General features: G+C 43.3%; 1 protein-coding gene across 1 annotated transcript in view; it reads left to right on the forward strand.

Moving 5' to 3' along the window:
- Nucleotides 1-13,186, forward strand: part of NGEF (neuronal guanine nucleotide exchange factor) — a 75,424-nt gene that overhangs the window by 52,488 nt on the left and 9,750 nt on the right. Inside the window, exons 6-10 of the mRNA XM_077826581.1 lie at nt 4,009-4,169; nt 4,396-4,548; nt 6,737-6,866; nt 8,150-8,224; nt 10,824-10,913. Coding sequence (XP_077682707.1) covers nt 4,009-4,169; nt 4,396-4,548; nt 6,737-6,866; nt 8,150-8,224; nt 10,824-10,913 — 609 coding nt within the window. The remainder of the gene's footprint in view (nt 1-4,008; nt 4,170-4,395; nt 4,549-6,736; nt 6,867-8,149; nt 8,225-10,823; nt 10,914-13,186) is intronic.

The following is a 13,186-nucleotide window of genomic DNA, read 5'->3' on the forward strand; positions in this document are numbered from 1 at the left end:
GGTGCCTGGTCAGTGCTTTCCAGAAGAGAGGAGGGAGCCACATCATGCACTAAGCTGCGTCTGCCATTCCTCTTTTCCTGGTCCCAGCTCCATCATGGTCTAGAATTGGATTTGGGGTCTACAACAGTGGAATTGGTATTTTGTTGTTTCAGGAATTCAGAAAACAGGTTTGACTTCAAAGAAGTGACTCAGAGGGAAATTCCTAACATATACCTGTATGAATCCTTATGGAGGTTTGCCTCATTCAGAGAAGGCTCCAGCAAAGGCACAGCCCTCAACCTGAATAATTCTATTGTGGGTCCCAGTTATTTGTTTGGCACAGCTCACTTCTTGTACATGACTGAGTAAACTTACAGCACTAAACTACAATAGACATCTGAAGGGTTCCCTATCACTGTAGTATTTGAACACCTAATAGGCAATGAGTTAATTGTTGCAACACCCCGCAGAGGTAGTGGTGTTTTCCCTAGTTTGCAGATGGGGAAACAAGCCACATAGACGTTAAGTGAATTGCTCAAGTGAATTAGCACAAAAGAAGAGTGATGAAGTTGCAAATAGATTCCAGATCTCCTGAGTCTCAGTCCAATCTCTTAATTGTAAGGCTCACCATTGCTTAAGTCCCAACACGAAGCATCTGAAAAGCTGCTTATGGCGAGCACTGCAGGTATGAAGTCAAGATGTATGTGAAAGGGACACACACTCCCAACTACCAGAACTGTTCCTGTGAGCTGCGAAAGCAAATCTGTCTTGTGAGAGGATGTGCAGCCTTCCATCTGCAAACCTACTTGGTCTACTGCTCCTGGGGATTGGTTCAGAGGCCAGTAAACCCAAAAATGGTCAAGCAGGCGTCTGAAAAGTAACATGCTGGAACTTTTTGACTCAGTTCTGCTGATAAGCCTGAAGTGGGCCAGACAGTTTGGTATTTGGATCCTCTGGATCTGGTAAAAGAGCCAATCCTTGCTTCTGCCACCCCATCTGGATCATCTGCTGCAACAGAATCAGATACAATCACACAGGTGTCAAGTCTTTGCAATTAGTAGCTTGGATCGCTCTTCCATGACTTTTAGAGACAGTTTTTTTCAGGAAAAGTCAAAAAAGTTATGTGGGAGAGTTTAGAACTGGCTAGAAAATCTTTGTCAGCTGAACAGGAGAGATTTTCTTGAGGCTCCTTCCCTGTAGCTGAGCAGATCAGTGACGTGAGATCTTGGGGAATTGTGGCATCCAGGAAGTTCTGGGGCTTACGAATGCATAGGGACTTCATGTGGGGAGGCTCTTGGCTCGTGAGATGCTCCCCTTTTTGGGACAAGGCATCAGCTGTCTCGTTCTGGGCTCCTGGGTGGTATGTGAGGGTGAAATTGAAGTGTGTGAAGAACAGGACCCAGCGAAGCTGCCTCTAGTTCAACACTCTGACTCAGCAGAGTTGCTCCAATATTTTATGATCTATGTATTCCTTTACTGGGTATGGTGCACCCTCCAGATAGTGGTGCCATTCTTCAAAAGGCTGATTTGATGGCTAGAAGCTCTTTATCCAGAATTCCGTAGTTCTGTTCGACCACAGTTAGCTTCCATGAATAGTAGGCTCAAGGGTGGAGGTGCTGTTGGGGACTATGTCTTTGGGAGAGAGTGGCCCTAATTGCCACATTGGAGGCATCGGTCGCAACAACAAAGGGTGTGCTGGGTCGGGATGGACCAGGATTGGGGCACTGGTAGAGGTTGTCTTTAGCAGGTTGAATGCTTGTTGGGCCTCCGGAGACCAAGTGAAGGTGGTGTCCTTGCAAAGAAGAGCTGTCAATGGAGCTGTTTGGCCTGAAACCCCAGAGATAAAGCACCTATAAAAGTTAGTGAACCCCTGGAAGCATTGTAGCTCCTTGAAGTTTTTGGAGGGCACCAAGGTTAGTTCTGCCTCCACTTTCTGGAGGTTCATTTGGAGGCCATTGTGGGACAGGAAGAGGCCAGACCCTGCCCCTGCTGAAGTTTGCAGAGGGCCACCTCTGCCAAGCGGGCCTGGTGGGGATTGTCAAATATGGTGGAAATTTCTTGGAGGAAGGCATCCCAGTTTGATAGCATTGGGCTCGCTCATTTGAGTAGGGGTGAGGCCCAAGCCAATGCATCTCACGTCAGGAGACAAATAATGAGTCCTACTTTCACTTGGTCATTTGCTTAGGACTGGGGGCGGAGCAGAAACAGCAGCAGCATTGGTAAACAACCCCCTGAATTTTTGCAGTCCCCATTGAAAAGTTCTGGGAAGGAGACTGGGTCCGGATACAGCCACAGTGCATGTCCATCGTGTGGCGTTTTCATCCTGCAGCTGGGCCACCTGCTCTTGTAGCATCTGGTTACCTGCAGAGTGCTGTGCCAGCTTGGCCCGCAGTGCCATGTTTTCCTCATGGAGCTGGGTGGACTGCCTGCACAGAGCTTGGTTCTCTGTTGTGAGCTGTAGTAATTGGGCTGAGAGTAGCAGAGAAGTTCGTAATCGGGTCCAGGCCAGGGTCCATACCAAGGGCCAGAGTCCGAATGAGGTTTCATGGTTCAAGTCAAGAGGAGAAGTTCAAATCAAGCAGAAGTCAAGTCAGGAATTCAAGGGCAAGGAGCAGGAATGGTCATGGTAGCTACAGAAGATCTGGGCTGTTGCCTGAATACTTCCTGGAATGCACATTGGCTCCCCACCCTATATAAACTCAATCAGGAGCCATGGGGCTGCTGTTTGTCAAACCCTTGAGGCGAAGCTTCCCAGAGTGTGTGTCCACAGTGGGTCATGGGAAGTGGAGTGCAGATTGGTTACAGCAGCAGCTGAATGATGGCCTGGAGCTGTCAGCTGCCTGGTAGCTCTACAGGACTGGGTTCTAGACCCATGGGGCCTTATTTGAAGAGCAATTCTGCAGTCATTGTTTAGCAGATACCTTCTTCAGTACCACCTCCTTGGAGGTCCTCATTGCTTGCCAGTCTCCCAAGAGGGGATCTGTATTGAACCTAGTAAAAAGAGAAAAGTTATTGACCCGTAACTTGAGTTCATCAAGTAGATCATCAGTATCGTTTCCCATCCTCCATCTTCAGAGTTTGTAAGACTGTGAGGAAGTGGAAGGAACTGAAAGTGTGCCAGAGCTCTGCCTCATTATATAGTCTTGCATGGAGTGTTCCATGGCTTGAGGCAGGGTCTTTCCCTCCCCCTCCCCCTCAAACAATCAAAGCTTTCTAGTCCAGTCGCTCTCAACCTTTCAAGACTACTGTACCCCTTTCAGGAGTCTGCTTTGTCTTAGATACCTCAAGTTTCACCTCCATTAAAAACTCCTTGCTTACAAAATTAGACATAAAAATACAAGTGTCACAGCATATTAGTACTGAAAATTGCTTAATTTCTAATTTTTACCATATTATAAAATAAATCAATTGGAATATAAATATTGTAGCCCTAGAAGACCTCTGTGTACCCCCAGGGTACGCGTACCCCTGTCTGAGAACCACTGGTCTAGAGGAGTTCAGGCTCGTATGGTACGCACAGGCATATTCTAAGAGTGTGGATCTGTATATTCTTAAGGAACTCCAGTTATAGGTGAGTAATTTGTTTTTGATGCTATATTGCTTTTCTACAACTATGGTACAGTAGGTTGGCTCTGCAATGCAGTGTACACAGCAGTACAGCTGTGTTTTGTCAGTAAATTAATCATGCAGGACTCAGAAGAAGAGGCAGAGGCAGAAGTTGTGTGCCATACCAAGATACCATTTCAGAGTCACTTTCCTAGCCATAATCATATATAGTACATAAGGGGATGCTACTGTTGTACAATTTGAGCTTTCATTGCATTTTGGAGCCAAACTGACTGATTCAGGAATGGATGGTTAACCGTACAGGACTGTGTCAGTAGCATGCAGTATGAATGCTTTCATTATCACTAAGCAATCCTATGAGCTTTCAGAGTGTCTTTTTACAGGTAGAGTGCACAATGAATGGTATGAACTCTCAACCTATTATTATGTTGTTGGTGTTTCTTTTTTGGGATTTTCCTCAAGGCCATGTTTGAACTGGTCACTTCTGAAGCCTCATACTACAAGAGTCTGAATCTGCTGGTGTCTCACTTCATGGAGAATGAACGTCTGAAAAAGATCTTACATCCATCCGAGGCTCACATCCTCTTCTCCAATGTCCTGGATGTTATGGCTGTCAGTGAACGGTAAGACAACTGCTATTAGCCTTTTGGCTCTGCTGAGTTGAGAACAGTGTCTTGCTACTAGCTCAGATGACTTCTGTGCTGGAGGGATAGAGGAGCTGGCTGGGTGAAGACTTAACCACTTTTAAAGACTCTGCAGTGGTACTAATTGGTTTCCCCTCCAAATGGTTTGGGTCCGAGACTTTAATTACAGGTCATGATTAATATGAATTCTGGGTTTCTCATCTAGTTTCCTCTTGGACCTTGAGCAACGGGTGGAAGAAAACATTGTGATATCAGATGTGTGCGACATTGTCTACCAGCACACAGTTAATCACTTCTCGGTATACGTAACCTACGTCTCCAACCAGACCTACCAGGAGAGAGCTTACAAGCAACTTCTGTGAGTGCTATTATCTGACCTTGAATTATTTGCAAAAAATCCAACAACCAAATTGTGTAGTCAAGATGACAGCGTTTTATTTTTAACTTGGCATTTGCAGGGGATTGGTAAACAGGTTTGGAAAACATAAGTTCTACCCTTTCCCTGAACTGGAGCTGAATCTATTTAAACAAAACATACAAATAGTTTAAATTTATTTGAAGGATCAGATGACAAGGTTTAAAACTAGCATCCCAAATACATTCAGAGTTGTCATTTACAAAGTGCAAAGAATGTATAGTGTATACAACAGAGCACAAAGCTGTAAAATCTGCATGTGTGTGAAGAGCAGGTAGAGGCAAAAGTTATGAAGATAAAGATAGCTGTATGATTTCAGCTTTGTGATCCTGAGTCTAGTTCAGCTGTCTTGAGATTCTCAGAAAGGCATGTGCCCTATGGATAGCTGATAAATTCTCTTCTTGAAAACTATAAAGCCACTTTCCCCATCTTGCCCTGGTCTTACACTATGTGTAGGTCACCTGCATCAGAGCATTTTGTCCTAAGTGTTCACTCAAGTATATTCAAATCCAGCAAATTTCTGTTAGCCAGCTGGGAATTTTCTTTTACCAGATCAAAATAAGGAGACCCTAGCAATTTGTCTTTGAGCAAATGAATTCATTTCTCCTTAGTAATAATGCCCTGGATTTTTTTCAAGCCAACCAGGCACAGATTTTGCCCTGTACATTTCCACATTTTAGCAACAATCATTTTAGCTAGATTCAGATGAGTATGGAAGAGTACTGCCCCTTTCCTTTCTCTGCTCTCCAGCTCCCTCTCTTAGACCCCAAAAGAAGACACTATAGACCTACCAGATCCTCTGCTACAAGGGAACTCTCTGCTGATTTGGTATACTGCTCTTTTCAAATGTCATGCACCCCAGTGTTTCCTGGGACAGAGGTGAGCAGTGCCTTGTGGGGCACCAGTAACACAAAGAAGTCTCAGAATATGAACAATTTGACGAGAGCAGCTGGCTGAGCCCAGAAGATAAATAGAAGATTGGCTGGATTATGTGATATCACTAAAGGGGCCTGTTTGGATCTGGTGTGGTTTCTGGAGAAGGAGTTTGAAGTGCAGAGTCTTTTGGGTCTGGGAAAAAATGATCAGTTTAAAAAACGGGATGATTTAGTCAAACTTTAAGCAAGCAGGAATACTTTGCAGTGCTTATCTGCTGCTGTATGTTGTAGTTTCTCCCTACATTTAGTTCTACACTCTCTCAGGCACACAATTATAGCCTATCTTGGATTTGATCATTCAAGCAGTCATGCAAACGTAAGAATACCTGCCTGCCTTATGAATAATTCTTTTGTTTAACTTTTGTTAAACTTCTACTGGGCATTTCCAAGTACATGCATTAAAGACCGATTTCAAACAAAATTAATAGTATCCTGACATCTGTGCTGTTTTTGTCAGCTAGGACTCCAGTAGCGTAAGCTTCCTCATAGCAAGTTCTTGCAAGTGTCAGGAAACATCAGTTAGAGGGAGCTTTCTTAGAGTAATGTTTTGTTTATACCAGTTGGGACTTGTGAGATTTCTGACTGCAGCACTGTATTCATATTGGCAATACTTCCACCACTGTGAACTTCAAATGGCAGAACCCTGGCAATGCCCCAGGTGGAACTGCAGCAGTACAAACTGCTTCGCTGCAGTGCCAGATGAGAAGCCTGATAAGATTTTTCATCCTGTCAATTACAGCTAAGACTATCTAAGCTTGAGTTGCTTTATGGCATGGCTTGTTCCTATGACTGTGTGGATTTTACCTTGCCACAATGATTCAACTGTGTAAAAATGTATAATTATGCTTCTGATTCATCTACTTGGACACACACCCCATTCACGCACTCCTACACACTCAGCATCTGCTGCTAAATCTATATGTGCTACACATGTGAACCCACTACAGTGACTTGTACATTGTCTATTTTTCCATCTCCTAATGCTATAAATAAACCCAAATTTAAACCAAAATACACCTAGAAGTGTTCAGTGAATTTATTTTCCCCTTTGTTGAAGAGAGGGCCAAGCAGATGCTGTCTCTGGGAAAGGGAGTAGTATGGAAAGCAGCACCACACACAGACATGCCCATTACAAACACAGGTCTGATACACAAGGAAGTGAGCAAAGCAGTCTCAATCTGTCTGTCTATTCTCAGCCAAGACAAGACAGCTTTCCGGGAGGTGATATCACAGTTGGAGATGGATCCCAAGTGCAAAGGCCTGCCCTTCTCATCCTTTTTGATTTTGCCATTTCAGAGGATCACTCGCCTCAAGCTACTGGTGCAGGTACAGCTCCTCTCTGCTCTGTCTTCTGACAGTCCCCCATGTTCCCTCCAAGACTCCCCTAGCTAGCTGTCATGGAGCGTCAGCCTTTTCATGTTCTCACATACACCGATTCAGACACACTCTCTCTCTCTCTCCCCCCCTCCCCCCACAGCTTCCCATGTCTTATCCAGAGTCAGTATTAAAACTAGGAGAAGCAGCATGGCATCAGGTACTGGAGGAGGGGAGAGGAGGGAAATGAGGTGGCAGTAGTTCAGGAAAGTGGTGCCATGCAGAGCCAGGCATGAGGAGGGGCAATGCTGGTTCAGGAGAGGAGGAAGCATAGGCCTGCTGGATGAAAGGGCAGGAAGGCAGAGTGCTGTAGTCAGAGGAGTGTGCACAGGTATGGTCATGGTGCAGAATAGACAGATTCATGTATAATCAGGGTTGGTGCAGAGTCAGGTCTATGGGACACAGGAAGTGGGAGGACAAGAGCTGAAGGGATTAATGGAGAAAAGCCACTTAAGACTCAACTCAGTATTTTCTTCTAGAGGAAACTGCCCTGAAATTACTAAATAGCCAAGGACCCTCTTCCCAAAATATAAGTGATGCAACAGTCCCCTTCCTCTCTCTCACATACATCTGAAACCTCTGCACAGCAGCGTCCCCCTACCCTAAGAGTCAGGCAATTATTTGTGAGCACCAAATGTCTCTTCACACTGTTTTGCTGGTGCTTCCCCAGTACTAACCTGAAGAGATCACCTTGTCCTGGGCTGAGTGTGTGTATATGTGTTTGTGACAATATAGTGCTTGAGAGGAGTTGTAGTGATGACCAGCCTTGGAAATCTCTATCCACAGAACAAGTCCAACAGTGGTTGTCATCCCCTCACTGCCTTCCAGTGTACCTCAACCCTGCCCTGGAGGGCTCCCTTCTAATGATGAGAAGATAGTTCAGTCTCAGTGACATGCTGTCTACTGAGATTACCAACAGCGTTACCAATTGTTGCCAGGTCGAGTGGCTTTTAGTAAAATATGCGTTTGTCCACTAGCTACTGGTCTGAGACCATGGCACTCATTTTACATAGGTTTATTCAATACCCATTTGATGGAAACAGCTTTCAGTTACTGGCAACGTGGGATTAGATCTGACTCAGTGACCTACTTGGGAAAGACTTCATATTCCATTACCTATCCAATATTTATTACTGTTGATAGTCAAATTTGGCCAAAAGGATGGTAGTGTCTGAAAAATGTTGTGTGCTATCAAGCAGGGAGAGAAATTAACTTCACCTTTGCTTCCTGTGCAGAATATTCTTAAGAAAGTAGAAGAGAAATCCGAGAAGGAAACCACTGCCCTTGAAGCACACAAAGAGCTGGAAACAGTAAGTCTGGTGGCAAATTTCAGAAGATTGAGAATTAGCCAGCATCCTCAGTGTCTTTAAAAAGGTATTGGGCCATATGCATTCCTGGTGCAATTCCACTGATCTCAGTGGAGTTACGACAGAGATCCATTTGTTTCAGTGTAATTATTTCCCCTTATTCTCCCCTGAGGGCAGACCATGCTAGCAAATAATAGACAGAGGAATTGCTCTTATTAACAGACTGTGTATTTGCTCTGTAGGAGATTCTAGAGAGAAGAGTTGCCCCCATGTCTGAGAGATTATGAATTGTTTTTGTAGGTATCTGAAGGTAATGGAGTTCATGGGGAGATTGATTTAATTAGCTGCAGCCAGTAGTGGACTGTATGGGGGTTGGATTTCATCCTGTGGTGCAACTTACTTTTCTGACCTAGAACAGTAGTTTCTTTAATGAGGTGCTTTCTATGAGTGTTTAAGATTGTGTGTAGTCCGGTTCCCAAGAGGCCTATAGGGAGGTGTGATAGAGAGGGGAAATTCAATTATGTTAGTTATTTCCAGCACACTACCTGCCAGAGTACACATTTTGGGGTAGTCTCAGAACATGGAGAAGGCCTTGTGGTGTCTTCCACTGGGATATTCTGATGGTGGGTCATGGTCCTCTTTCTTTGTCTATATAGGGCAGTATATGTGAGCTCTGCCAAATACTCTGTCTATATGCAGCTCTGTTTGCTGGGGATACAATTTTCCAGGGTCTTTGAGACATTTGAGAGGTACCACTCCCTTCTTTATTCTATTATTGTTTAACAGTGCAATTAATCATGCAAATAATCGCAGTTAATTTTTTTAATCATGCGATTAATCATGATTAATTTTTTTAATTGCTTGACAGCCCTGGTAAAAACCAACAAGAAAAGCCTGTGTAAGGCTTTCAGATTTGGCCTGGAATGGTCCAGGAAGCATACTGGCTGAAAATCATTCAAGATAAATCAAAGGCAAAGATCTCTAAAACTGACACTGATGTACTGGAATACTTCATATGACTATATTTTTGCATGCTGCCTTCCAATGAGTGCGATGGCCAGTTGTTTTTAGATCACACCTTGAGGCTGTTGCTCAGAAGTCTGAGGAGGCCTGCTACTGTAGTTGGCCAAAAGGATGGCTAAGTTTACCTTGAAAACAGATGATCGTTGCTGTACTTGTCTGTCAATGACTGCCTGGCTTGGTCCATTTTAAAGAGCACGATGGCTCACTTGTACATTTTTAAGTTGGGGTGTAAGGCTAAACCTCATTTATCTGTAATTAGTATATATTGTTATGACAGAGCTCACCCGGTGGCATTGTTTATATGTAATCTTACAAGTTCTTTTTCTTAGCATGTGAGCAAGTTTTTAGTTGTTGATTTTCTGATGAATTTTCTGTGGGGGAGCTGTGACAAGCTACAAGAGAGTTTGCTCTCCACCTTAATCTCTCTATTCTTGAAATAGACTTGCTCCTGGTGAACTGGGTACTGGTGTTTGGGCTGAGATCCCCAAAAGAGGTTATTGCCTGCAAGCTGTTTTGTGACCACATCAATTCTAGTGTAAACAAACAAGTTGCTCTAAGAATATACAGACTTCTGCGTTACTGATTTCTCTTCCAATGGGGAGTTTCAGCCTCCCCCCTCCCCCTTACACACCTGCTATTTCTTGACAGAGGGCTGACAATATCTTATTGAAGTTAATATTTGCCTTCCTTCTCCTCGATATGAAGCTGGTACTGCATGTGTACTTTCTGGATTGAATGTACAGGAAGAAGAGAGGTGATTTGTAGCATTGTAGGATTTGGGGAAATATAGTTTGATTATAGCTTTTGTACCTCCTAAAGACCAGAATATTGGCATAACAATGGAGTCAATATCTGAATATAGTTTAGATAGGTGCCATATGACCCCTAAATATAAATCCTTCCTAATATTATATCGTTTTTGTTAATCTTTAAGTGAATTTTTAATGATGGTGAAAAGAACTAACTTGACAGTACCAAAGTTGGATCAGTATTTATTAGTTAGTTCAGTTACAGTCAATTTACACCAAAAATTCTCTTAGTGTCAACTATTGCTATAGAATCTGCATACAAGATGATCCTTTTCTATGTATGTATCATTTGTTGTCTAATTCCCACAACCAATGGACATTCAGCTAAGAACAGAGATTTCTACAAAAAAAGCTCTATGTTAACTGCACTTCTCAGCATTATGCATTTAAAGAAACCTATATAGAGGAGGAATTTTATCATAGTCTTTTGTATTCTTTTAAGGCCCAGTCCAACTCCCATTGAGCTCAATGGAAAAACTTTCACTATGAAAGCTGGATTGGGTCTTTAATGTTACTTTTCCACTTTTGTAATATGTAAAAATTTTGTTGTTCTACATGAAAGTTTTCTGAAATTAAAAAACCCTGCTAACGAGATGGCCAGTTAATATCTCCTTTTCTCCATTATTATAATGCCTACACTGTGGTGTTCGCCTACATAGAAAGAACATGTTATACACCAACACTTGCTAAGCAACCCATGGGAGGAGAGTACTGCAGCATGGAGAAGACCTCAATTATAATCAGACTTTTGGATTGTTCTCTTTTCCCAGGTGGTGAAGGCATGTAATGAAGGTGTCCGGAAAATGAGCCGAACAGAGCAGATGATTAGCATCCAGAAGAAATTAGAGTTTAAGATCAAGGTATAAGTACAGACTGATAACCCCTGCAGAGATAGAACAGATATCATCTGGGTATTGCAGACACCCAGAATATTAGGAACATAGTGACCAATTGTGAACATTCTGGTTTGTGACTTGCCCAGCATCACATAATGGCTCTGTGGCAGAGGCAGGGATAGAATCCAGGTCTCCAGTGCAGCATTCCACTGTCTTAACCATGAGACCATCTACTCTCTTCCTACTGTCCCCTGCCTCATCCACTACACACTTTCCAAGTTCTGCAACAAATGAGGCAGGGGTCCTACAGACAACAGGCTCATTTGCTACACAACCCTAAGGCAGGTCGATCCTGTGCACTGACTAAGGCAGGGGTCCTGTGCAAAAACTAGTATGTGATCATGTAATTAAAGACTGTATCATAATGCATACACATACAGGGAATGAATCAGAATTGCACAGGCAACCTTAATTCTGGCATTTTCTGACTATTTAGCGTTTCACTTTGTAACCATAGTGTCTTTTAATGTAATTTTTTTGGATGTAATGTCTTAAATCTTTTTTTAAAAAATACCAAAAGGGAAATTCCATCTCATGGAACCATATTGACCCCCAACTTGGGACATCAGCAGGGTCTGAACTTTCACATCCACAGCACAGACCTTTACTGCTTGAGTTAATGGAATAGCTGGAAGTAGTCATCAGCAGTTATTCTCTATTTGGACAGGTCACTGGCGGGAGTAGGGGAAGGAGATACTTTGCCTTGAGATACAGAGAAATGTAGGTTTCAGAGTAGCAGTTGTGTTAGTCTGTATCTGCAAAAAGAAAAAGGAGTACTTGTGGCACCTTAGAGACTAACAAATTTATTTGAGCATAAGCTTTTGTGAGCTACAGCTCACTTCATTGGATGCATGCAGTGGAAAATACAGTAAGGGGATTTTATATACACAGAGAACATGAAACAATGGGTGTTACCATACACACTGTAACAAGAGTGATCCGGTAAGGTAAGTTATTACCAGCAGGAGAGAAAAAAACCCTTTTGTAGTGATAATCAAGGTGGGCCATTTCCAGCAGTTGACAAGAACGTGTGAGGAACAGTAGGGGGGGAAATAAACGTCTCCAAGTGGTCTCTTTCCCTGTTCTTTGTTTAAAATGCTTGGTGGTGGCAGCATACTGTTCAAGGACAAGGCAAAGTTTGTACCTTGGGGAAGTTTTTTAACCTAAGCTGGTAAGAATAAGCTTAGGGGGTCTTTCATGTGGGTCCCCACATCTGTACCCAATCTCTCTGGTCACTCGATTACAGACCTAAAAGTGGCAATATTACAACAAAAAAAATTTCAAAAACAGACTCCAACGAGAGACTGCTGAATTGGAATTAATTTGCAAACTGGACACCATTAAATTAGGCTTGAATAAAGACTGGGAGTGAATGTGTCATTACACAAAGTAAAACTATTTCCCCATGTTTATTTTTTCCCCCTATTGTTCCTCACACGTTCTTGTCAACTGCTGGAAATGGCCCACCTTGATTATCACTACAAAAGGCTTTTTTTTCTCTCCTGCTGGTAATAGCTCACCTTACCGGATCACTCTTGTTACAGTGTGTATGGTAAGACCCATTTTTTCATGTTCTCTGTGTATATAAAATCCCCCTACTGTATTTTCCACTGCATACATCCAATGAAGTGAGCTGTAGCTCATGAAAGCTTATGCTCAAATAAATTTGTTGGTCTCTAAGGTGCCACAAGTACTCCTTTTCTTTTTGCAAAGAAATGTAGAGACTCAGGACCCATGGGCTTAATTCCAGGTTCTGTAGCACAGTGTACTCTAGTGGTTAGACCCTACTGCCCCTGTGTCTATAGCCTATCACCCTCTGCTCCTATCTATTCCACCCCAGTTCCTGCTCCCCTCCCCTTCTGCTTCTATCCCCCCTTCCCCTTCTTCAATCCTCAGGCTCCTATCCCACACTGCTGCCCCCTGGTTCCTGTGCCTCCTCCCCGCTTCATGTGAATGCATCCGATGAAGTGAGCTGTAGCTCACGAAAGCTTATGATCTAATAAATTTGTTCGTCTCTAAGGTGCCACAAGTACTCCTTTTCTTTTTGCGAATACAGACTAACACAGCTGCTACTTTGAAACCTCCCCGCTCTGACTCCTGCGTTCCTCACTTCCCCATCCCCCCACTTTATCTCTGCATTCCATGATAGCTGCTGCCTCTCTCTCTCCACACTCCTGGTTGCCAGCACTTTAAGTACTAAGGCTGCATCCCCTGTTACTGGAGCCATGTGTACCTCT

This window comes from Eretmochelys imbricata, chromosome 9 (assembly GCF_965152235.1).
Source record: "Eretmochelys imbricata isolate rEreImb1 chromosome 9, rEreImb1.hap1, whole genome shotgun sequence".
In the NCBI taxonomy this organism is placed as follows: domain Eukaryota; kingdom Metazoa; phylum Chordata; order Testudines; family Cheloniidae; genus Eretmochelys; species Eretmochelys imbricata.